Source organism: Echeneis naucrates, chromosome 11, assembly GCF_900963305.1.
Source record: "Echeneis naucrates chromosome 11, fEcheNa1.1, whole genome shotgun sequence".
NCBI classification, from domain to species: domain Eukaryota; kingdom Metazoa; phylum Chordata; class Actinopteri; order Carangiformes; family Echeneidae; genus Echeneis; species Echeneis naucrates.
This window is the reverse complement of record NC_042521.1, coordinates 15821263-15846469: the sequence shown is the minus strand read 5'-3', so window position 1 is coordinate 15846469 and position 25207 is coordinate 15821263. Positions and strand designations below refer to the sequence as shown.

The following is a 25207-nucleotide window of genomic DNA, read 5'->3' as shown; positions in this document are numbered from 1 at the left end:
TGTAGGCTTGGCTGGATCATGGTAATATGAATTAAAAAGCTGGTGACAGCTTGAGTGGTGTGTCCTTATTCCATTACTCAGCGCCCACACAGCCATGATGGAGCACATTAGCTGTGGTATTTCATTTATTTATTTATTTTGTTTTGGTTAAACATAGTCATTAATATAAAAGTGTTTTCTTAATCCCAGCTTTAAATCTGGTGTTTATTTAGCTGTGTATATTTAGTAATATTTTTCAAACCAAAGACACGGTGTAGTTGGATGTTGACTAAGTTAGCAGACTGAGATTATTGTTTCTTGTGTAAGTCATAACCTCTGACAGCATGACATGAAAAAGGGCAGCATTTTTTTTTTTTTTTTTTTTTTTGTAGTGGCTTCATGACCAAAATCAATAATGCCCATTCCTCCCACCTTTCTGTTAAAGCCCAGTGCTGCCTACCAGTAAGGCGTTCAGCTCTGATATCATCTGAATCAACATTTGACGCAAATCATCCACCTGAACAAGTAACTCAGACACCCAAACACAATCACACATTGTTATTTTTATTGAGTTATTACACATGATGATATGGCTTTGCATTGCCCAAATTTGTATGTGGATTAATACACATCTGGTGCTGTGACTGACTTACAATAAAGTGTAGAATCCAACAATGGCCCATCAATTGACACCAATATTTGGAAAAGAAACACACTGCAGTTTAAAAATGCAAAACATAGCAAAAAAAAAAAAAAAAAACAAACAAACAAAGAAGAAACTAGCAAAACTCTTACCTGTCAATGGCTGATAAACAGCTTCATTTTCAAATTTGACCACTTTGCATTCCACAGAATTTTGAAAGGGTGTTATTAAACTAGGGTACACAGACTATTTCCACTCCCACAAGAGGCACACAAAGCCCCCTTTAAAGGATGGAACAACAGATTGATGCTTTTTCTCACAGTAAACGTGCTTTTCGATGTAAGGCCTTGATTGCACTAAAAATAATGAACGTGCATACTTTCAGCATTGCCTTCAGATTAATTAGCCACGTCTGACAACTGACCCAGCAGTATTTTCATCTCAGAACCATTTCTCCCTTTATTCAGAGCTTGTGAGAAAGCCTTGCCCATGCCTCTCGCTGCCCCTCAAATCCTTTTTATGTGCTCGAGCAGCAAACATAATTGTGCCTCCCTTTTTATTAAAATAAAGCACTGGCTGAGATTCAATATCTGTGAAAATGAAATACTCTCCACCAAAGCCAGAGACTGCAGCATGAAGACTCATAGATATGATGCCATCAAATGTAAAATCTGGGGCTTTTTCATTTTTTATTCTCTGAGTGACATTATTAGTTATGGAGCAGGAATTTCACAGAGGATCCCCGTGGATTTCTTCTTGCTTGCCTGTAAGAAGTCTTCTTATTCGTCCCATTTGGTGCAGTTTAAAATGCCGGAAGTTGATGAAAGCAGACAGTCAGGTCTTCTTATTCCTAACTGTCACATAATTATGTTCATATTAAGAAGCATCATTTATACATGAGGCTCCTTTTTTTTTTTCTCAAACAAGCAATACTGCTGGATTCAACTGTCTGCTGCTTTTTCTCATTCAGATGCATTGTAGCTTTAAGTTCTGTGAAAATTTCCTCACGTCTTCGGGCCACGTCAAGACCAAATTTGCCCCTCACAATGCAGCAGGGATGCTGGAGGAACCTCTGCAACGCAGCAAAAGCTGACTTTACTAATAATAATGCCACTGAAAAAGAGTTTCTCTTGTCCAACGAGCTGCATCAGTGATGGATTATAAAACTTATTCCAAGGTTACAGACTCAGTCAATGACTATTATCATCTCCATTTCTGGTAGTGTTAGGTGTTACACTGACAGTTTCTCATTAGAGTCATTATTTAGTAGATTGGATTATTAGAAATTTTGACATATTTCATTTAAGAAAAAGCCTTTTCTCCTTTTATATCATTTATCTGTAATTTAGGTTTTTTATTTTAATTTGGTATCGACTTGCTGAACACTTTCTGGGAACAGGGCAGTCACATGGGTTGGTCCCTTCTCCTTGTCTCCTCTGTTCCCGTTTGTTAATGTTTGAAGCCAAATTGTGACCTCACCATCTCGTGCCTCAGCGAAAATCCAGATTCGTCATACCAGGCCGCACATTTCCAACCTTCAACTGTCCAGTTTCGATTAGCTTTGTTTGTCTTTCTCACCATTTTCACTCAAAGCTCAAGAAACCAGTAGTTTCAGAATGAAAACAAACCAGCCCCACATCATTGAGATCACATTTTCTTTCTCTATCATGACATTTCTTGCAACATTTACTGTCAGTGCATGAAACTTGTGCTGCTGCGGCTCCTTATTTCTGTGTTTTTCAGTTTTAGGAAAATGACATTGATGTTGTGACTTTTAAATAAAAGACATTCCCCTGACATTCCGATCTACATTCAAGCCCTCAAAACTGAAGATTTTTGTTGTCTTAAACTGCCCACCACCAGAAGTGAAGGTGAGCTGGCTGAAAAACAGTTTCCACAGAACAACAAACTGAAAACACTGCTAAGTTTATGACTTCTCAAAACTGAAGATTAGGGTGAAAATCACTGCTCACATACTGCTGCCTGCCACCCCCAGAGACCCCAACCACTCCTCTCACTCTCTCTCCTTTTTGAAGTGTGAACAGATGCTTTGCTGTCTCAGCTTTGATCAGCGTGGGTTTGCCAGCCTTCAGTCGGACAAGGTCAGGGGAATGAGATGACTGTTGGTGTGTTTGTTGAAAGCGGGAATGGGGTGAGGTGTGTATGTGTGTGTGTGTGTGTGTGTGTGTGTGTGGGGGGGGGGGGGGTCGCCACCTGTTTGAGAATACATTCAGCTTGAACTCACATCTACCTAGTCCCTTATTGCCAGCAGGCTGAGTGGACTCAACAGCCTGCTTTATAGAAGTAAGCGTAGTCATTCAAGTGTCCATTATAAGTGTCCCCAGGTATCCTCGTCAAAATCACTGCCTTAGACAATAACCAACCTTGGGCTGCATGCAAATCCACAGCCTGCTGTGAGTTACAGCGCTGCAAACAGCAGACGGGATCACTTATAAGCCTGCCTGTGCATTGGCCTGTGACAGTGCTGCTGATAAATAGCTGTACAGTTTGTTTTTCTGCTCTGATTGCCAAAATGAAATCAACAGGCAAGCTGTGTCACTGTGTAGTCTTTCGCAGCCCCGTCTTAAACCCAATCCTCTTTGGTTCCCCCCAGGGTGGAATTTTGAATGACCTGATCAATTTCTAATCAGGAATAGGCCCACAGCTTTTCACTCTTCTCACCACAGATCTTCTATGCTCATAAAATGTCAAGAGCAAAGGGCAGGTAGTACGTTTCTAGGGTTCATTTTTCGGATGTATTTTTCACACTAGGAGCGGTGATGATAGCACTCCATCTACAATTTGGATCTGCAGTCTGCTAAAAATAGCATTATGTGTGGAACCCCAAACACAGTTGTGCATGAGAATTAAACCCAGGCCCTGGTGAAGGCAGAAGTGGCCTTTTGAAAAATGTTGAAAATGAAACCCCAGGAGGTGCGGCTGCTTTGTCAATTGTGAAGGGGCCTTGGTGTGATAAAGACATTCCTCTGCTCCGTTTTATCCTGGGAGGTTTGTTAGAAGCATGTTTCTGACAGACTGCCGAGGCTCTAGAATAGGTCAAGCATGATCCAAGGTCCCCATAAGTTTGCCAGCCAGTCATACCCGCACAGTCCATCCATCACTGGGATGTCACGCATCAAAGTTATAATGATTCGTTTTCTGCATTCAAATAATAAGTCCTATGTTATGTTTCATTTCATTGAGTTGTGAGTTTGTTTGTTTTTGACAGTGAATGGTTAAATGAATGTATTTGCATTTTTCATAGCTCTTATTATTACTGATAATGACGTTTTGTTTAATGTTGGTGGTATGATGTCAATATCTTTATAGACAGGTCTGCTTTGCTGCTAGAGGGACACGTCAGGTGTGGGAGGGCAAAATATATTAAAAGATGTTTGGCAACAACCACGAGTGACACATAGTCTGGCTGCTAGGAAAAAAAAAAAAAAAAAGAAGTCTGGTTCATATGTTATCAAAGAAATAGTCAAAACAAAAGTTGGCAGCAATCTCACATTTGCTTTATCCAGAGCTTCTCACAGTCATAATCACTGAGTCTGTGTGTGGAGACCTCTGTGGATAACGTAGCTCCTGGTGAAAAGAAAGAATCCAAACCTGGAGAACCTAAGGGCCAGTGCGGTGACGACAACTAGACTTAGATAACAAATCACCTCCTGTACAGTAGTCATGAAGGAGGAACTGAAACGTGTTCTTGGGCTATAAACATGTTCACTTCTGCTATAAAGTTGCACATTTCTTGGCACTTCACCTTTTATCCCCGAAGGTTCCCATTTGCAGTAGACTTAGCAAATGGTTTTAATTTCGAAATCTATTTTTTATATCTGTTGCTTTTTTCCAAATTCACATTAGTTTAGCACAATCCCCCCATATAGCAACTGCTGAAGTGTCCCCGTGGCAAGGAATCACTGGTTTAAATTATACAGCCTACAACTGGTGGGGGGAAGATAAAAATGTTTAAGTGGCAGACTAAGACCATTAGACAAAGAGCAAAATGACAGCAAACTGTTTCCCTGACGTACACTTTCTGAAATTGCATCTGTGCATGCGACACAGTACCAGTTACTCACTCTGGTTTCATCCTAGTCAATCAAAGATTTGTTCACTTGGCCCTTAATTTTAGCGCGGATAACATAGGCGGATTTCCGGTTATTGACAGATTCTTAACCGTAGGAATGGGCGATTAAAGTCGCTGCCTCTTGGTTCCAAAGATGCAATAATCCTCGCAATCAATCCAGGCATTTGTGGTGCTTTTAAGAGCTGACAGACTGCGCTGCATAATTTGAGGAGAAAAGCGGCGCAATGAACAAAACACTGAAACCACATTCATGAGAAATTGTAGGGTTGATGTAACTGTTTCATTTTCTAACTGTTAGTGCTGTGAAATGACAAGAATACTGAGTCAGATGGATAAAACGTTCACTGTTGACTGGTTTCAGGGTTCATAAGCTTTTTAAGGCTGTTGCTTATCTTATCTTATCTTATCTTATCTTATCTTATCTTGCTTATGTTTATGCCTTTAACAGCCTGTCCTCTTTGTTTGCCATCTAGGTGTATCATTTATGACAGGTGACGCATTGGTCACTCATCCCACTGAGTCAACATCCTAAAACTCAGCCCAACCGTTGGAATATCATTCAGCAGGAGATATCAATCCATCAAGCAGCGGATTTGCCATTCATTACCCAAATGCTGTATTTCCTGTAGGATAAGCAAACAGGGTACACCAACAGCAAAGTGTGGTTTTTCCCACACCTTCGAGACTCTAGCTTTATCATGATGCTATTTTTGTCCTTTGCTTCCTCAAAGTTCCCGGACAACTGATTTCGACTTCGGCATCATGTCTCTACCCAGGCAGAGGAGAATCAGGACTTTGGCTGTGCTGTTTTGTGTTATTACCTTTACAACCTTCCTGTTCAGTTACACTTTCCGGGACCCATCACTTTACTTCTTAAAGTACGCATCCCACCTGTCGGACAGCTTTTTCTCCAAAGGGCCCTGCGCCTGTCAGCAGTGCATGGTGGAGGTGGAGGACGACCCCTGGTTCTCTGAGCACTTCAATCAGTCTATCCACCCCCTGATGAGCAGAGAGAACAGCGTCCTCTCTGATGAAACCTTTAAATGGTGGCAGGTAAGATTGTGTGCTTTTGTATAAGGGATTTGAACATATAGAGGACTAATATGAACATGTACTTCCAGCCTCAGAGAACAGATGGGGGCTGAAAACAAAGCCTGTGAATAAAAAACCTCGATCAAGCTGGCTGCTGTAAAGCTCCCAAGAAGTGTTTGTTTTCAGCACATTGATTGTTTCAAATCGAAGGGATCTTCATCAGGATCAAGTTGTGAAGCAAACTCCCACGCACTATTTGTTTGCATTTAACAAGTGAGACAATGGATATGAAAATTTTTGCTTTCTGTCAGAATCTCTCCCAAATCTGTGGATGAGGCGAACTGTCCAATGTATTCCATTAGAACTCCAATGTAAAGGTAAAACCGTAATGGTAAGATTAACTGAAACCAGCCGCTGCAATCTCTCCCTCAGTCCAACAGCTGCCAGACAAATATCTTCCAAATATTATGCAAATGTAGCCCTCTTCATGAATGGAAGCCTTTAATGCCTATAAACAGTAAACCAATATCTAAGTATGAAATCTGCCTTTCACCAACAGGTATGAAAATGTAGTATTTAGCTTTGGGCTTTACATTTGATATTGTTCGGCCGATGTTTTCCGTTAGTTATACAAGCAGTTCATAAACTGTTTTCACGACAAAGACCCATACATTGACACAAATTACACCGCAGATGCAGATGCAGATATTGCATTACAGCTGGCGCTGGAGAACCTAAGATCCAGGTTAAGATTTGTTTTTTTTTTTTTTTTTAGAGATTATGTTAAAATGAAAATGATACTAATACCCTAAAAACTTTGTTAGTGACTGGTTGGTTGATGCATTTGGATTGTTTTATTGGGAGTGTAACTCGTACAAAGTCTGATGAAATGGTATGCCGCTTTTATTTCCTTTAAATCAGCTCCTTCACAAGTTTAAAACGTTTATGGACTTGCATTAATAATTTGCCAGAGTGCTTCTTTCATGGTCACCTCATAGTATAATTTAGATAAAGGAAAACACGGCAAAATTGCTCTTTTCTAATTGGAAAATCCTTTTTTTACCAATTACAGCTGACACGACAGACTGAGGAAGAGTTTTTATTTATGCCTCTCTTTTTGTGATGGATTTTGTCAGTGGTATGATTGCTGAGTATTAGAGATGAGTTAAAGTGACGCATCTCTACTGATATCTAATATTTATCAAAGTCCAGTTCAGGTCAACTGCAGATATTTTAATGGATGCAATGCCAAGTACATTTGGCCAGTCAGGCACAGGGTTATAAAACACACTGGACATAAAAAATGAATCAAGGTTTTATAGATACAATAACCGTTAAAATATTTTACGGTGAATTTGTTTTTTAAATCCACTTTCTTTTCGTTTAAATTCACGTTAGCTATAGAACTAATTTGGTATCAGGCCTAATTCAATACTGCACTTCCTCTACACCCAATGATTAATCTACAGCTCTCTAAATTACAAAAGTCTATTTACACATTTTATGTCACACAATTATCCTACCCGCTTTTTGGTACTCTCACATTCAGCTCATAGCGTGGCCAGTTAGAGGTAAGAATAGAAAAAATTACTGCAGGGTTGCCTCCTGTCACCATTCATTTCGGGAAACACTTCTCACAGAGAGCTTGATGAGCTAAGTGTCACGTATCGACGCTGGTCCGGCCAGATGGTTCAGGCTGTGCTGCTGTCAGGCAAGGGGACGACTTCCACATGCACCAGTCTCTCTGTTCCAGCAAGACGTCAATCCTTGGACACTCCACAGGCCAGGTGTGACCTGTGTAACAGGGAGATTCTTAATAGATAAACATATCTGGTAAATATTGAGTAACATGGGTTCTAAAAGTTTTATTCCTGTGGTGAACAGCTGCAGACAAACATTCGATATCTAATAAATGTATAATCATTTCCCCAGACTTGGCACGGCTGCATAAAAAATATTTTAGACCATGAGTCATTAAAACTCATGTGAGATTGCAGCAGAACATTCAGTACCTGCTGTTTCCAGCTGCCACAGCACAATACGTAATAGCATACTGAGCCTCTATTTACTGTTTCTCCAAGTTCAAAGGCAGCAGAAGAAGGCCAGGCCAAAAGAGCCCCCGCAAATGGGTCTTAGCTGCCCCTGTGGTTATTTTAGAAATGTGCTTGGTGTCTCAAGCTCCGCTGCCCTTGTTCAATCACTTCTACTTAAAGTGGCCCTAGAGCCAAGGCTGTCTCTGAGGCCCCGTCTCTGCTGTGTCACCAGTGGTTGCAGTCAGAGAGGCAGCCAGCCAACTTCAGTGAAGTGGTGGAGGAGCTGTTCCAAGTCATCCCCGACGAGGTGCTCTACATGGACTCCAGCCCCGAGCGCTGCAGGACCTGCTCTGTGGTGGGCAACTCTGGGAACCTTAAGGGCTCTCATTATGGCAGCCTCATCGACTCCAGTGATTTCATCATAAGGTCAGTTAGTGCTTCAGTCTTTGGTGTGGTTGCAAGAATGTAGTACACTTGACATTTGCAGTGGCATTTGAGGGTTTTTGTTTTGTTTTGTTTTGTTTTGTTTTTTTCGCCAGTGACAATAAAATCATTTCAACGATTAAAGTTGAATTTCTTACACTTATCTTTTCAGACATGTTTTGCTTTAAATGAAACTTCAATTGATTATGAAAATACTGTTCCAACAAGTCGGAAGCAAAGAAATGAAAACAACGTTATTCAGCCTGTTCAAATGAGAGCTGCAGCCATCAGTTTGCTGTAGAAATGTTTTTTACGGCATTGAGGGGTTTCAACAACTTTCATGCAACATTATATTTCAAGTTTGAAGGCCTATTTTGATATTGCTATTTAATTTCTTCAACCCAATATTAAAAAAGAACGTAAAAAATAACAACCAAGCAAAATAAATCTGACAAAGAATATTTGATGTGAAAACCAATGCACTAACTTTATGTGGCTGGAATGAATGAGTAATCTTTTAACTGTTATGGTGACTAATGTTTGGAGCTTTTTTGGCACTCCTGGGAGATTTATTCCTTGATTCGAATTAAATGAGTTCAGTCGGTGAGGGGACCTGCAGCCATGAAAAAAATTCAACTTGGATTGTGGCTGTTTGCCCATTTGCCCACCTGGATGCCCGGGGACTGGACCTAACTGAAGTTCATTTTCACATCATTCAGTTGGCTTATTTTGAAGGTCGAGGCTCGGGTTACCTGAATGCACCTTTAATTTGTCCTCAGACAATATGTGCTGTAGTCAGACCAGGCGCATCATACTGTGCGCAGGGAATACGGTTGTTCATTTAAAATCAAAGCTTTGATTTCGATTTTTGTACGGCATTGTCATCCCTCTCCTCTCTACCATCTCAGCCTGACCTCAGCTCAGCGGTGACTTCACGCTCATCTCTGTGCTTGATAAATATGTGATCTTAATGAAGCAACAAATGAAAAAAAAAAAAAGGGGTATGAGTATTTAAATGTTTATTCCTTGCCTCAGGGTGACAGGAAACAAGAAAGAGTTTGTTGCTGTCTGTAATCAGTCACAGTATTTGCAGATGATTTGGAAGATATGGAAAACATGACAAGATTTTCTCTGGGGGGGGGTGTGCGCTCTTTGCTGCAAAACTGTTGGCTTCATAATACAATTAAGCTCATTTGCACCTTAAGGACTAAGAAATAAACACTTTCTCTTTCAGACTTAAACTTCAGCATTCATGTGGACAAATCACAGATCTGAGTTTTGGGCATCTTTCTCCAAGTTTGGTGAAGATCAGAATAAATTCTGATCTGTAGAATGAGCTGAATGCTGTAATATGTAAATTCTTAAAGAGGAAAACAATCCAGTCACTGTAAGGAGAGACTGAAAACCAGCTTCTTTTAGATATCCATAATGCAATTCACCCAGATCATCGTCTAAAGCTTTCCTTATGGACTATTATGAATATTGAATAGCACTGGTCTGGACTAAAGCCTCTTGTTTGCTCAGCAGATTGCAGCTGTAAAGTAGATTTGAGTCATGAAAAGAGCCTTTGCATCTGCCTTTGAATGACAAAAATAAGCTTTTAAGATTAGATTTAAATTGTGGTTTTTGTTCTTCTATGTTAACTGATAGGCCAATACATCTGAACACTAACATTTTCCAGACATCTTATCTTCAAACTCAATACACACCATACCCATTTCCAGTTTTTATCTGATTGCAGATAATATATATATATATATTTCAGCCAACTTTATAAAGGTGAAGACACACAGATATTCAAATCACACTTTATCGCTCCTGTAGCTCCAAAACGAAAACATAAGTGAGAACAATTTGACCTAACAACAAAATTTGGCCCAGGAGATCCTAATCTCGAATCATGACCAGTTAATTGTACTCGAAAGTGGAACATAAAGGTGAGCAAACCAAACTATAATTCTGTAAAAGTACTTGCATGAATAATACAATGAAATGGGTTTGGTTCCCGGCCTGTGGCCTTTCTGTGTGGAGTTTGCATGTTCTCCCCGTGTCTGCGTGGGTTTCCTCCCACCGTCCAAAGACATCATGTTTGGGTTAACTCCTGACTCTAAACTGTCTGTAGGTCTGAGTGTGAGCTGGAAACAGATAAGAGAACTTTAATAAATGAATGAACAATACACAGCAGTGAAAACTAAGAGAATACTTACCCACTTTGAGTCACTGTGCATATTCCAAACACTGTGAGTACTTCAAATACCTGTCAGTGCGCCTGAGTAATATTTCTACAGGCATGTAGGCTGTATTTGAGATGACGACATGGAGTTCACATTTGTGGTTACCACAGAAATTGCGAACATCTGTTTTATGCCGAATAGTAGAAAAGTGAGGCTCATGTTGGTAAGCTTTATAGCTGCATTCTATCCATTGACTATATGGGGGGAACTCCACTGGTTATAAAGTCAGATTGTATTGAAGTCTATGGGAAAATGCTCTTACTTCTCACTTGCTTTGTTGGTTCAGTGAATGTTTTCCTAATAAGTTTATGCTCTCTGTGTCTAGTTTCAAGTCTTCGCATTCATGTGAACATTCATGTTTTAAATGCTGGTCCCTTTTAGAGGAAAAGAGACCAGAAAGCAGATGAGATCCAGCCCTCACTCCTCTTCAGCTCCACCTTCTCCTCCAAACACGGTCTCTTCTGGTTTAAAAAAAGAAAAAAACAAACAAACAAACAAGATGGCACTGTATGTTTAATATTTACATCAAAAGGGACGGCACTGTGTTCAAAAATCATGCCTCTGAACATTGATTTACTACTTCCTATTAATCAGACACCCATTTCGCGAGATGTTGGACACATATTTTTCATTATTCATTATTATTATTATTATTATTATTATTATTATTTTCATTATTATTTCATTATTATTATTCAATCTTCAGTGAGAGGATTCAGTCTTGTCTGGTGCGATCGTTTGTGTAGATTGTTTTCGTACATACCACATACATCCACACTGAAACTGGGGACAATGACAACAGTTTGCCACTGTGAAACAGCCTACAGTACATCGCAGCGAGGTCCCAACGTAAACAGTCATAAAGCTGAGGAGGCTGAAACAATCACCGTCTGAAATCGGGGGTGAAATTAAGGGTTGTGCTCAGAATGACGGCAGAACGACTTCACAATGATGCGACTCGAAGAGTTTATGGAGAGGGTACCTAAAGTGCTGCTTAAATATCCAAAAGCAAATTTCACACAGTAATCTTGCTTGGCTTTTAATTTATCACATCACGACTTCATCAACCTGCTGTGACATGCTGCCCCTGCAAAAACCCGCACTACTTATCTACTTATCTTCTTTGCCAGTCGCTAGGAGCATGGTACTGTCTGCGTATTCAATTATCAGATGACAGGGACCGTGGCAAGACAAGGGTTATTACTTTGTTATTAGCAGGATAGTTTCCTCCATGAGTATAGCTTGGTAATATGCTGATTGCTTTATTCTAGCCTGAGCATCGCATTTGGAGACACGCTTGGTTGGAAGGCCTGGTTCTGAGCCCAAAGGTCATTTTAGCTATTCTGGAAAAATCAGTGCAAGACTAAGGTGTGGAATACATATTTTACAAAATATGTGCATCATTTTTGATTGCAGTACTCTGCCCAGAATAGGTTTTTCAGAGACTCAATCACTCTCATCTCTTCCCAGCACACATAAATGATCATATGCAATTATATTCTCTCAGTGAATCTTTAGGCTCCGTGGGCACAGTAGCATATTTTATTTGAAAAGAAGTCAGCTGTCTTGGATGTATGATTGTCTCATTTCATATTTACTCTGCTGAATTGAGGATCAGTCAAGCTTATATTCTACAGACTGATGTAAGCCCCTGCAAATAACTTCATTAAGATGGATCTTAAAGCCTGTAGATGTAATAGGTAGGCACATCACATTTGTGACTCTAAATCCTTGTTTGAAATTGGCTTTAAAACAGGGATTGCCATGCACGCACTGCAAGCTCTCCAGCTTCACGTATCCTTCGAGTTTGCCTCGCTAGTAATGAACATTTAAACTTGTTTACATGATTCAGAGACCACTGTTTTTCCTTCCTCCATGTGAGATTTACCATAATCACATTTTCCTGGGGGGCACAGGAATGACCACAACATACCTTTGGAGTAGTTCTTTTCCGTCAACAACTTCTGACTAAGGACAAATAAGCTCGCTCTCTGTTTATGATCAGTGGCCTTAGGCTTGAACAGAAACAACTTCCTGAAAACCGTAATTCCACCTGTTTACTCGTATTATACCAAGAAGGACAGGCCGTTCAAACACCCAGCATTACCAACGTTTTTAATGAAGACTTTATTTTGATGCATGTGCCCAGTCCATTCTGAAATAACACGTCCTTTACTCAGTGAACCTATTACTTACTTACTGTGACATAGAGAACAAAGGAGTTTCGAGGTTTGATTGCTTTTCATGTCAAAGGAGCACTGTAAGAAACAAAGACCATCCATCAAACGTCCAACACTGTGTGGTGACTTCAAATTATTATTATTATTATAATTTTTTTTTTTTTTGTGTTTTCATCCATCCATCCGTCTTCTACCGCTCCCAGCTTCCCAGCTCACTTTGGGTGAGGGCGGGGTCACCCTGGACAGGTCACCAGTTCAACAACAACAACAACAACCAGGAAGTAAATCCACGGGGAACACGACAGAACCAGGACTTCAAAATAAAATAGTAAGTGACAACACAAACCGAACACACTGGAGAGAACTCGAAACATGAGAGAGCTCAAACTCCGACAGTGAAACACAAACCAGACCAAACTCAGAACATGACAGATACTTGTTCGATCACAATATGAATCTATTTAAAACAATTAATAAAGTTAGGCAACTCAGACCGTGTCTTTTCGAAAACACAAGCTATAGAAGATTATAGTAAAACCCCCTGAACTTTTTTCTTGATTGTGAAACCAAAGTGACTCACCCAAATACAAATATGTGCAAAAACAACTTAACGTGCATAGTGTAAAATGTGTTTCCAGGACAACTGCAGTTATCAGGAGTGTACCAAACCTTTACACACTGAGTGCAACTTTAGTATTCATGCTGTTAATCGCAACGCCTAAAGCTCTAAAAGCACACCTGAGACCCAGAGTCTTCATCTCATCTGTTGTCTCATTCGGTGCCACCTCATAAAAATGTATTTGGTGTTCATTCCTCATCATGATTATCAGTCGGCTGGAACTGCACCGACACACTCAGGCTTAGGAAGGAGAGTGGTGGTAACAGCAGAGAAGTAGTGAGTATGTGAAGAAATGAGACAGGAATGAAACACCACTGACCTTTAAAGTCTTAGTCGACTATTACATGCTGCGTGATCTGGCTGCACCTTGAGGCACAGGGCTGTGTAAAGGAATACCACGCTCCTTGGCTTTGAGCATTTTGAGGCCAAATGAATAATAAGTAGGCAAATAATGTCCAACAGCATGCTGGTAGGCAAAGAGGGCAGACATTAAAGATTATGTTAATCGTCACTGCCATCACAAAAAGACACGATTCCCAGAGAGAGGAGTGTGAGATGTCAGACTTCACTGCAAAATAAAAGTGTGCCTAAATCCATTCTGATCTCTATTATGCTTTCATGTAAAAGCTGAGATGAGTGTGAATATGAAGACATAAACAATGGTTCTCATTAATTACTTAACCAGCACACTGACCACAGCTCAATAGAATAATAATCAGACCGCATTGCCATTTTCTTTGACTTCAATCATTCAACTTGACATTTAGATGCTCATGTTAGCAGATTTTGTGTCATCGCTATTTTGCTTTGTTTGTCCTGAGCGATCAGTGGCGTATCCATCCATTTTGAGTTGGCACAAAATCACTGTAATTCTTCTCATTTATTTATTTTAAGTCTCAAACACCATTGAGGTTTCCATCAATTGAGATTATGTGTAGATGCAGTGAAAGACAGAGGTCAAAAAGAGGACAACGCTCAGCAGAAGCATTTGCAAATCTGTAAACTCCAGCGCTAAGAAATGAAGCTGACATGCAAGTGCAAAAAAAACTGCTGTTCTTGAAACAGTATAGTTGATTACGGTTTAATTAATAATATTTGATATATTATTAACTACATCTAAGAAATAATATCTAATCTAATCTAACTATCTATCTATGCTCCTGTGGTTGATTTCATGGAGGTCACATTCAGCTTTGTTTACAGTCCATAACATTTGCACACTGAGGTGAAGTGGTTTGACATTATCTTGAATAGTTCAGGAGTAGAGAGCAAATTCATCAAAAAGCTGCTTTTCTGAGTTCACAGGAGTTGAAGCACAAAGCAGTTAGAGTGAGTTTTGAAGGACCCTGTGCTCCAGTCCAGATGTTATATAGGATGGTGAGTTTCCAATAAAAACTTTATGGATGAAAGCAAACACATATTCATCACACCCCTGTGCCAGAGAGGACGACCAACCACTGAAAATGAATCTGAGGACAGGATGTTAAACTGAGGTTTGGTTTGAGAATGGATGTAGAAATGATTGCTATAATGTCGGACCGACAGAAAGATATCAGCTATAATTTTGCTGCAATACAGTAAAAGCTGGAGCTGCATTTGTACTCAAACTAATGTGATGTTGAGATGATTCATCTGCCCAGATTTTCAGATATTTTTGCTCTGCGTCTGTCAATATTGTTCCCATTTAGTGTGGACATGAGTTTCTTTTGGGAGTTTTGCAAGGAACAGTTAAATGAAGTTTGTCACAATGAATCTCACTGCTGCACGTTTGTGAATGTTTTGTCCCTTTTTCTCTTGGATCTTAGTTACCAAAATGACTGTATGAATATGGCATCCCTCTCTTTGACTATGCCCACACACCTCTAACTTTTCGGGAGCCATCACGCCGGTATAAATCTTAGATGTGGGTGGCTTGTCTAACGCCTGAAACCAGGCAAATTGATCAAATACACTGCAATGGTCAGCAAGCATTTGGTTCATAAATCAAATTCCACTACTTTGTCATAATGAGAGAGATATTCTTCACACTTTCAATAAATTGTTAAATAGTCAAAGAGACATTTGTTAATACACACAAGAAAATGTTCAAGAAGTTTGGGGCGTATTCCTGTGGGAGGCATCACCTGGCCCTTGACTGACTATCAGGCTACACTGTGGTACATTTTTTCCTCCAAAGTTGCACAACCACACCTGAGTATTTCAATCAAATCTCTTTTCTGTTCAGACAGAGGGAAAACAACATTTAGGAGCAGGAGAGAGAGTGAGGAATTAGCCGCTGTGCAAACTGATATGACAGATCTGCTAGTTCCTGAAAAAAAATGTAGTGTTTCTGAGTCAAATCTGGATGCTGGACAGGTGACAGATGTGTTTCTATGCTCGGAGAGACAGTCCAGCAGGAGAAGAGGTTAAAATTAGTGGGTATGCCTGAAGGTGGTGTTTGCGTTAATGCAGATTGGGGCCAATAAATGCCGTTGTGTACTGCAGAGTCATTTAACCCAGGTTTGAGTAGCAATTGTAGCCTTTTCAATTGCCAGCAAAAAGCAGATGATAGCAGGGCTTAGCAGGATTTTTGACCAGCGGAAAATGGGCCAAACAAACAAAATCACATATGGTGCCATTTTATGGCCCTTAGATGCTCAAGGTTCTACTACTGTAACTCTGTGTATGCTGGAATCAGCCAGTTGTTCTCTCCTGCAACTGGTCAGTCAGGCTGTGGTTCAGCTCCAGGCTGGTTCCAGGAGGTGGGTTCAGATGGTCAACTTGGCTTCTCTCCACTGGCTCCCGCTTCGTTTTAGAAGAGTTTTCATCAAGGAAATTAGAAAGAAATTGGCGTTCCAGTAAGTCAGAAGAGTTTCACTGAGCCTGGAAAGATAGCCTAAAAACATATAAAAAAGCTCTCCGCAGTGCTAGAAGTTCATATTACTCAGCACTCATAGAAGAAAAAAAGAATAACCCCAGGTTTCTCTTCAGCACTGTAGCCAGGCTGACAGAGAGCCATAGCTCAGTTGAACCAGTGATCCCCTTAGTTCTAAGCAGCGATGATTTTATGGACTTTTTTACAGCTAAAATTCTCACGATCAGAGAAAGAATTCATCCGCTCTTAGCTACATTAGACAATAATCTTCTACTGAATACAGCAACTCCTGAATCAACTGCAATGCCTCTTTTAACATCTGGAGTCATTCTCACCTCTGAATCTCTCAGAGCTAGCTTCTATAATTTCATCATCCAGACCGTAAACCTGTCTATTAGACCCAGCACCAACTAGCCTCTTTAAAGAGATCTTTTATTTAACTGAGCCGTTCATTCTAGAGTCATTTGACTTTATCTTTGGGTGATGTATGTCAGGCTCTTAAGACTGCAGTCATCAAACCCCATCTTAAAAAGCCTAATCTTGATCCAGATGTTTTGGCAAACTATAGACCCATATCAAACCTTCCATTTATTTCTAAAATCATTGAAAAAGCCGTAGCAAGACAATTATGCAACCACCTGGATGGGAACAGTTTGTTTGAAGAGTTTCAATCAGGATTTAGAGCCCATCATAGCACAGAAACAGCACTGGTTAAAGTCTCCAATGACATTCTAATGGCCTCAGACAATGGATCAGCCTCCATACTTCTCCTTTTAGATCTTGGTGCTGTATTTGACACCATAGATCATTTTACTACATCATACATCATATTTTACTACAGAGACTGGAACATGAAATTGGGATAAAAGGAACTCCACTAAGGTGGTTCAAATCCTACTTATCAGACAGACGTCAGTTTGTTCATGTTAACAACAGCTCCTCCTCATGTGCTGTAGTCAGTCATGGAGTCCTGCAGGGTTTGGTACTTGGACCAATCCTCTTTACGCTTTATCTGCTTCCTCTAGGCAACATTATCAGGAAACACAGCATCAACTTCCACTGCTACGCAGACGACACTCAGCTGTACCTATCAATGAAGCCAAATGAAGTCAGCCAGATAGTCAAACTGCAGACATGTCTTGAAGACATAAAAGTCTGGATGACTGGAAATTTTTTACTTCTCAACTCAAAAACAGACAAAACAGAAGTTATTGTACTCGGCCCTAAGCACCTCAGAAAAATACTATCTAATCATCTCATCAGTCTGGACGTCATCACTTTGGCTTCCAGCTCCACTGTAAGAAACCTTGGAGTAATTTTTAACCAGGACATGTCCTTTGTCCCTCACATAAAACAAGTTAGTCGGGCAGCTTTCTTCCACCTGAGGAACATTAGGAAAATCAGAAACATCCTCTCTCAGGATGATGCAGAAAAACTAGTCCATGCATTTGTAACTTCTAGGCTGGACTACTGTAACTCATTATTATCTGGATGTCCAAACAAATCTCTAAAAGGCCTTCAGTTAATTCAGAACAATGCTGCACGAATATTAACAGGAACTAGGAAAAGAGATCATATCTCTCCCGTGTTACCTGCTCTTCATCTGCTGCCAGTAAAATGCAAATCCTTCTCATATCATATAAAGCTCTTAATGGCCAAGCTCCATCATATCTCAGAGAGCTCATAGTTCCTTACTGTCCTAGCAGGCCACTCTGCTCTCTAGATGAAGGTTTACTTGTGGTTCCTAGAGTCTCCAAGAGTAAATCTGGAGGCAGATGGTTCAGTTATCAGGCTCCTCTTCTATGGAACCAACTTCCAGTATCGGTCCGGGGGGCGGACTCTAACAATTTTCAAGATCAGGCTTAAAACTTTCCTGTATGACAGAGCTTATAGTTAAAAAGTTAGTCCTCTACTCTTTAGCTATGCTGCTATAGACCTAGGCTGCTGGGGGAAGGACTGAGCATCTCTCTCTCTCTCTCTCTCTCTCTCTCTCCCCCTCCGTCTCCCTCGCTCTCCTTTCCTCCCCCCTTGCATGCGTTGATAAGAACCATCCTTCTGAAACACAGTTTCACCCAGTTCTAAGCATTTATACTGCATTTACTTACCATGTTCTGCCAAAGTCTCTGTCTCTCCCAGCTCCTCTCCTCTCTCTCGTTGTCCTCATCGCCATCCCATGTTCCTGCAACACCTGCTGGTCCCATATTTCATTTCATGAATTCTGGTCCCACTCTCAACCCAACCGGTCGAGGCAGATGGCCGCCACCCCTGAGCCTGGTTCTGCTCGAGGTTTCTGCCTCTTAAAGGAAGTTTTTCCTTGCCACTGTCACCAAGTGCTTGCTCATCGGGGGATCTGTTGGGTCTCTTTAAATAAATTTATAAAGAGTTTGGTCTAGACCTGCTCTATATGTAAAGAGCAGGTCTAAAATCTTTGTTCTAATCAAATCAAATCTGATTTGATTCAATTTGATTTGATCATAATATAATGCTTCATCCCCCTGATTCGCAAACCTCTTAACCTCCTGCACAGAATCTGGGCCCCTCAGATTGTCAGACATGGTCCACCTCAACATCCTCCACACTCACCTTAAATAAAGAGTTGACTTAGCTCCTCTTCCACTGACTATCAGGAGGAGGAATAGCCTGACAGGTGTCATCTGCCCAATCCAGTGGCTCCATAAAATCTTAAAACATTTTTACTGTCACTCACTTTTGAGCCATGTGAAGTTGTTTGCCTCATTTTTATCTTTTGGCTTGTCTTTGATATGCTTGTTTTTCTGCTTGATCTTCCAGATTCTCTGTTATGATTGTGCCTCGCTTGGAAAGCTCTTTGCTCTATAAATAAATGTGAAATTGAATTCTAAGACTACCCTGCATTAGTTGTTCCCACTGGCACAAGCAGTTGCATGTGAAAGTGTGAACATCATGTAAAGAGAAGGTGTCAACACCATGGATACGACAACTCCGTGTGGGGCGCTGCCAAATGTTAGAAAAAGCTGATGAATCTGAGCTGATATAGGATATTATGAACCCACACTATCTGCAACAAGAATGATGCGAAAGGGAGAAATGTTATATATATGTGGCATATATAAACAATGAATATGACTGCCGCAGTGATGCTGCATTGATGTAATGTTTCTTGTTTTTTATTTGAAGTCGTAGTCGGGTTGATCTGAGGCAGGCTTGATGTGGGATACACTCACCTTTTGGCCAGGTTGCTTGTGAAATTACAGAAAGATATTACGGTTCTCCTGTTTGCAGTGATGCAGAGTCACTAAGAATTGGGTGAATTGTTCAAAGTTTTTTACATTTTATACCTGCAGCTCCCATATAGTTATGTTAAATGTAACCAAGATAGAGAGCTGCCTTTAGGAAAAAGACCTGCATTCTGAGTGACTCCTGCTTTTATTATTATTGTTATTGTTCATATTTGAGCTTTGATTCTAATTAATCCTCATAAATATCTGAGAAGCATCTTCCATCTGCCACTCTGTGTCACTCTGTGTTGTGCTCTGCATTTCCTGAGTAGGTGTGTTTACCAGGTAAAATGCTCTGAGCAAACCATCGTGTTGGTGAAATGGGGTTTTCAAATTCTCAGTGCATCTGCTCCACATTTGTTTCAGGCCCATCTGGTACACATTTCCAGCACCTAGAGGAAGAAGGAGTTGGAGCATAAGCTGAATTTTGATGAGACCTATCTAAAATACTGATACTACCTGCTCCTGCAAGATTAAGTGACAGAGCAGCTGGTTGAGTCCACTTAGCAACTTAAACTAACTTCTTGAGTGCCCTTACAGATTTGCATTACCACTGCATGGACCCTTTCAGTGAGTGATGATGAATATACAGTCTCAATGAGAAATCTTGAGTAACGTGAAAACTGCTGGAAAAAGGAAAAGTGACCAGAAGAATCGCTGTTGCCTGTGAGAAGATTCACCCAACGTCAGCTGGGGTTGGCTCCAGCAGTATGAATAATGGATGGATGAAAATCAGGAAATCTGTTGTCCACAAAGCTTTTCTTTTGTGCAATTTTATACTTAAAATTGTTTTGTTTTTTTTGTTTGTTTGTTTGTTTGTTTTTCTTTGTTTAGACAGGAGAATGGAAGACAGACTGACATGCAGAAAAAAGTATATCAATCCAGGAGTCCAACAGCTTTTTTTTTTTTTTTTTTTTTGTTGTTGTTGAATAGTTTGGTCATTTTTGGGAAAACATTTCAAAGAGCTTTATATAAATTTCCATCAAAGCCCAGTCCTCTGTTCCTGCACTCTCCTGTTCAATTAAATGTTGTAATTGATAACCTGTTTATCACAATTATAAAGAAGGATGCAGTGGAGCACATGAAGTGATCAAATCTGACATTTAATCGCAATGTCCAATAGAAGGTAAATTAAAACTGTCCATAAATCTAAGCACAATAATAAGGTAACGTGTTGTTACAAAAGGGCACCTCTGAATGTGCTAAAGAAGAGATGTCTTCCCCTCCGCCATATTTTTTCATTTGTAAGGATCCATTTGCTGAGCAATTCCCAGGTGCTGTACTCACCATTAAGGGAGAAACCTAAGAACACAGTGCTGTCAAAAAAAATGTTTTTTTTTTTACTGAGATACTGCATCGTAAAACCTCCTGCCAATGTCATTTTCTTCCATACATTGCTGTTTTTAGCTCAGCCAGAGACATGAACCTGGTAGATTTTGATGAGTGTGCTCATCTTTCAAAGCCACATGCATCTGTAGCAAAAGCTGCCTTCACTTCCCCAAGCAGCTGACAGCAAAAACGGTACTTATTACCTGTTAATGCTAAATCACGCTTTCTCCTCCCTTCCCCCATTTCTGATGGAAAGTGGACCAAATATGTCTCATTTTCTGTCAAGATGAATCCCACCAGGATGACACAGCTGTATCAATGCAGAGTCGATAACAACCACAGACACATCTGGTGCACTAGCTACTTTACTGCTGATGCAGCACTTCCCTTCTCTGGGACGGCTCAGTCTTCCCACCATTTCACAGCTATACCAAAGTTTCACTTTGGTGCAATATAGCTGTGCCGCATTAAATCTCCAGTTCTTTACTGTTTTAATAAGTTGAATTTGCATCTGCTTATTTGAACATTTAGCTGTTTTTGACTTCACCAGCAGACAGGCAGTTAGTTAGCCCAAAGATTCATAATGTACCCCTCCGTAGTCAGCAAAGGGCAACATACAACGAAAAGAGAGGGAATATTGGGCGTGCACAACTAAATTAAAAGCCCCATACTTTATGTTTTTCTGAGTTTTATTTGGACCTTTTAGCTCTATAAGGACATGGTTTTGGCTACTCCAAACCATTCCTGTGTTTTTCATCTACTCTCTCAGGGTTACTCTGGCTGACCCCAGGGGCAGGTTCACCTGCGAGTTCATGTGTCAAGGAGGAAGCTGGAGAAAGAGGCAATCGCTCCCAAATGTTTGAAAAATTATCAAACTTAGCATAAAGGGATTTTAGCTCATAATAAGAATTTGTGGGCTGTTTTATTGATTGCCAAATTGAAATTAGGACAGCATGTCTGAATAGTGGTTAGCACTGTTGCCTCACAACAACAAGGTTGCAGGTTTGTTTCGCAGGCTTAACCCTAAACCTCTTTGCATGTTCTACCCGTGCCTGCGTGGGTTTCCTCCCACTGCCCAGACATAATGTTTGGGTAATTCTTTTAAACACAAGAGGCCAAATTTCAGATTTAAATCCAAGGTGATGAAAAAAGTCATCTTATCAATTATAAAAAAAAGCCAAGAAACAAAATGCTTGACTGAAAGAAGCAATTTTGAGTTGACAGTGTCACGCTGGAAATGTCAAGTTGTTGTAAAGCTGTCGTCTCAAAGTCGGTAAAGAGCAACAATGTTTTTGCTTTGGCCAGAGAACCTAAATAGGTAATGTTTGTCACACGGAGGGTCAGCTCCATGACTTTCCTCCTCTGTGTCACTACCTTCCCCCCATGAAATCAACAGCCACTGTCAAACTATGTTCCTACCAATTACTGCTCCAGTTTGAGTGACTTTTGTTGGGCATGATAATAGGTAGTGTTCCTCTTGCATGCAATTTGTAATTGCCAAGTAACAATTGGTGCACTCCAAATGGGCACTGGGTTTCTCTAAATTGCTGTTTGGAAGTCCAAATTATGGCGAATGCAGGAAAAAATGTTTCTTTATTTATTTATTTAATAATTTTTCTGAAAAGTGATGTTTGGCTCTGCTTGTCAATGTCAATTAACTTTATAGAATGTATGGATTACTGACTGAAAGTCATTTCAGTAGAAAAAAAAAAAAATCAGTTTAAGCTATTTTGGAAATTGTGACGGCAGCAAAGAAACAAGAGACTAAGGGGAGAGATGAGATGACAGGAAAAATAACACAGAAACAAAAATGTCTTTGCAGAATGAATCAGGCTCCTACCAGTGGCTTTGAGGAGGATGTGGGCTCCAGAACAACTCATCATGTCATGTATCCAGAGAGTGCCATAGACCTGGACAACAACACCAGTCTAGTGCTGATCCCCTTCAAGACTCTGGACCTGCAGTGGATCATTAGTGCTCTTACCACCGGCACTATTAAATAGTAAGCGTGTTTATTAAGAGTGTTAAAGCTGCTAAATCAATTTTTGTAAATAAAGAATTGTTCCAGTAACTATGTTTATTGTGTAATGGGTTAGTCGTGATGAATCGCCATGTAGGTCTCCTCAGCTCTACAAGGCTTTTTATCTGCCCACAACTTAGCCCTGAACCTGATATTTGCCTCAGGAGTTTGTAGATACCCAAACAGATTTAAAAATGAAATGACGAGTCCACCTGAAGGCATGGCCTTAAATATAACACTTAAAATTATGGTGAAAAATGTTAAAAATAGCAGTGGTATAGCGGTTAGCGCTGTGGCCTCACAACAAGAAAATAGCGAGTTCAGTTCCCGGCCTGGGGCCTCTCTGTGTGTGTACATGTTCTCCACGTGTCTGTGTGGGTTTGCTCCGGTACTCCGGTTTCCTCCCACCGTCCAAAGGCATCATGTTTGGGTTAACTGGTGACTCTAAACTGTCTGTAGGTCTGAGTGTGAGTGTGAGTGGTTGTTGTCTGTCTCTGTGTGTTGTCCCTGTGATGGACTGGTGACCTGTCCAGGGTGGCCTCACCCAGTGTCAGCTGGGATTGGCTCCAGCACCCATGGGGCCCAGAAATGGATAAGTGAATTAGTTAATTAATTAATTAAGTTAAAAATGAAATAAAAAAAATGAATTAAGGGTAAATCCATCAATAAAAAAATTCACATATGCTTTTTTTTTTTTTTTTTTCATAATAAAGCCTTCTCTTGGCATTCCACCAAGACAAATATTAAAACTAAAAGTATTTAAATTAGTTTTTAGCTCAGGGACTTTTACTGTCCAAGAAATTATTTTCTTGAAAAGTCATTAATGTGTTGTTATACATTATGCATGTGCTGCCCTTCCACTTTCATTTACACACTCTTCAAAGACAAGATTTCCTCAGCAATCTCACTGACCAAAGTTTCCTGTTTGTCACAAGGTTGGGGAAAATGCCTCACGTTTAATTGTTTGGTAAATCTCACCTTCAGCTACTTCATTTTCACTGCCCCCTAATCATTAGCTTGATTACTGGACATCCAGAGCAAGAATTAAGCCTCTGCCAATTAATTCTGCTGCCAAGAACTGAAACACGCCAGCATGTTTGATGGAGGATGCATCAGTGAGTCCAAACAAATTTTTCCTGTAAATGTGCAGTTGTCTTCCGCCTCTGCCAAAGCAAACGTTCTGCATCATTAAATTTCACTCCACTGGCAGTCCTGTCAGCATTACCTCAGAAGCCATTTAGATAGTCGCTGGGTGTTGTGATTTATTTTGTTCAATTTATTACTCTTGTTAAATAACAGAGGAATCTATGGCAGGACAAAGTTGTATCTGTACAAGTGAATTGAAACAGTAACTCGGCTGGAATTTCAAAACCGGTGTGTAGCAGGTTGTACTTTTTAATATTAACCCAGCCTGGTAATTTCTGAATCTTAGCTTTTGGTAATGTTTCATATTGTTTTATCACTTTTACGTATTGTACATGATATTTTATTGAAGCAACATTTTGTAAATGATCTTTTCTCTTAATATGTATTGTGCAGATATAGTTATTATTGTTGTTGTTGTTATGTGTAGATGCATAATATGCGGCAGAGAGCAGAGATGACTGGTCACTTTCACTTCATTCTTATTAAGTTACAGAGAGAGAGGCTGGATTGATGTACTTCGCAACACCAAAGCGCGTTAAACCAATCTATATGAACTTTGTAATTGACAGAATGATGCAGTCACAATATCTTTCATAAACCTCGTCTAAGCTTGAAACGTTGTATTGGTTTGTATCTTCCTCTGAGATGATTATTTTTAAACTCAGTCATTAGTATGCCATCCTTTTTTACCTCGGTAATGAAAGCTCGACAAGCATGGTGTCGAATTTGCATGTTCAGATTTATCATTCATGATTTGTTTTGATGAAAGGTTTGCATGCCATGCTTTCTGCATGTCTTTCAAACATACTTTTCATATGCAAACACAGTGACTGCCTCACAAGAATTCTACAAACCTTCATTCAAACAGCCTCTCCCATTCATTTAATTCTTTTTAATTTTCAAGCTTTCAACTGTCTTTACCAACCAGGAATGATGAATTGTTGCGCACTCTCATGTAGTGATAATGCAAAATACAAAACACATTATGGGAGGCATGTTGACAGAACAGCCTTTTGTCTTGCTCAGTATGATTTTTAAATCTGCCCCTGATATTTAGTCAGCTTCCCCAAGACAGTGTTCCTGTTACACTGAGCATTTGTTTTTAGTCGTGCCCTCTCTACTGTGATTGTTGTTGCTCCAGTTATTGTACGCAACATTTCACGCAATTTTGAAAGCAATCAAATCCCAGATTTTAAGTCCTTCATATTTTTTGTTCTACAGTACGTACCTACCTGTCATGTCAAGGATAAAAGCAAACAAAGATAAGGTAAGCCTGACCAAAATAAATTTAAACGAAATTTGTTTTTTTATTTATTGTGTTTATGTGTGTTGTGGATATATAGCCGCATGCATATAAAATCTATC

The 25207-nt window shown here is 40.0% G+C and overlaps 1 protein-coding gene across 4 annotated transcripts in view; it reads left to right on the top strand.

Annotated features, from left to right (window-relative positions):
• LOC115051269 (CMP-N-acetylneuraminate-beta-galactosamide-alpha-2,3-sialyltransferase 1-like) overlaps nucleotides 1-25207 on the top strand; it is a 59399-nt gene that overhangs the window by 27086 nt on the left and 7106 nt on the right. For 3 of the 4 annotated variants that reach the window (XM_029514604.1, XM_029514606.1, XM_029514607.1), the window contains exons 2-5: nucleotides 5189-5768; nucleotides 8013-8206; nucleotides 22499-22678; nucleotides 25064-25109. In XM_029514604.1, coding sequence (XP_029370464.1) covers nucleotides 5478-5768; nucleotides 8013-8206; nucleotides 22499-22678; nucleotides 25064-25109 — 711 coding nt within the window. In that variant the 5' untranslated portion in view covers nucleotides 5189-5477. The remainder of the gene's footprint in view (nucleotides 1-5188; nucleotides 5769-8012; nucleotides 8207-22498; nucleotides 22679-25063; nucleotides 25110-25207) is intronic. The other variant, XM_029514605.1, reaches the window with a different exon arrangement.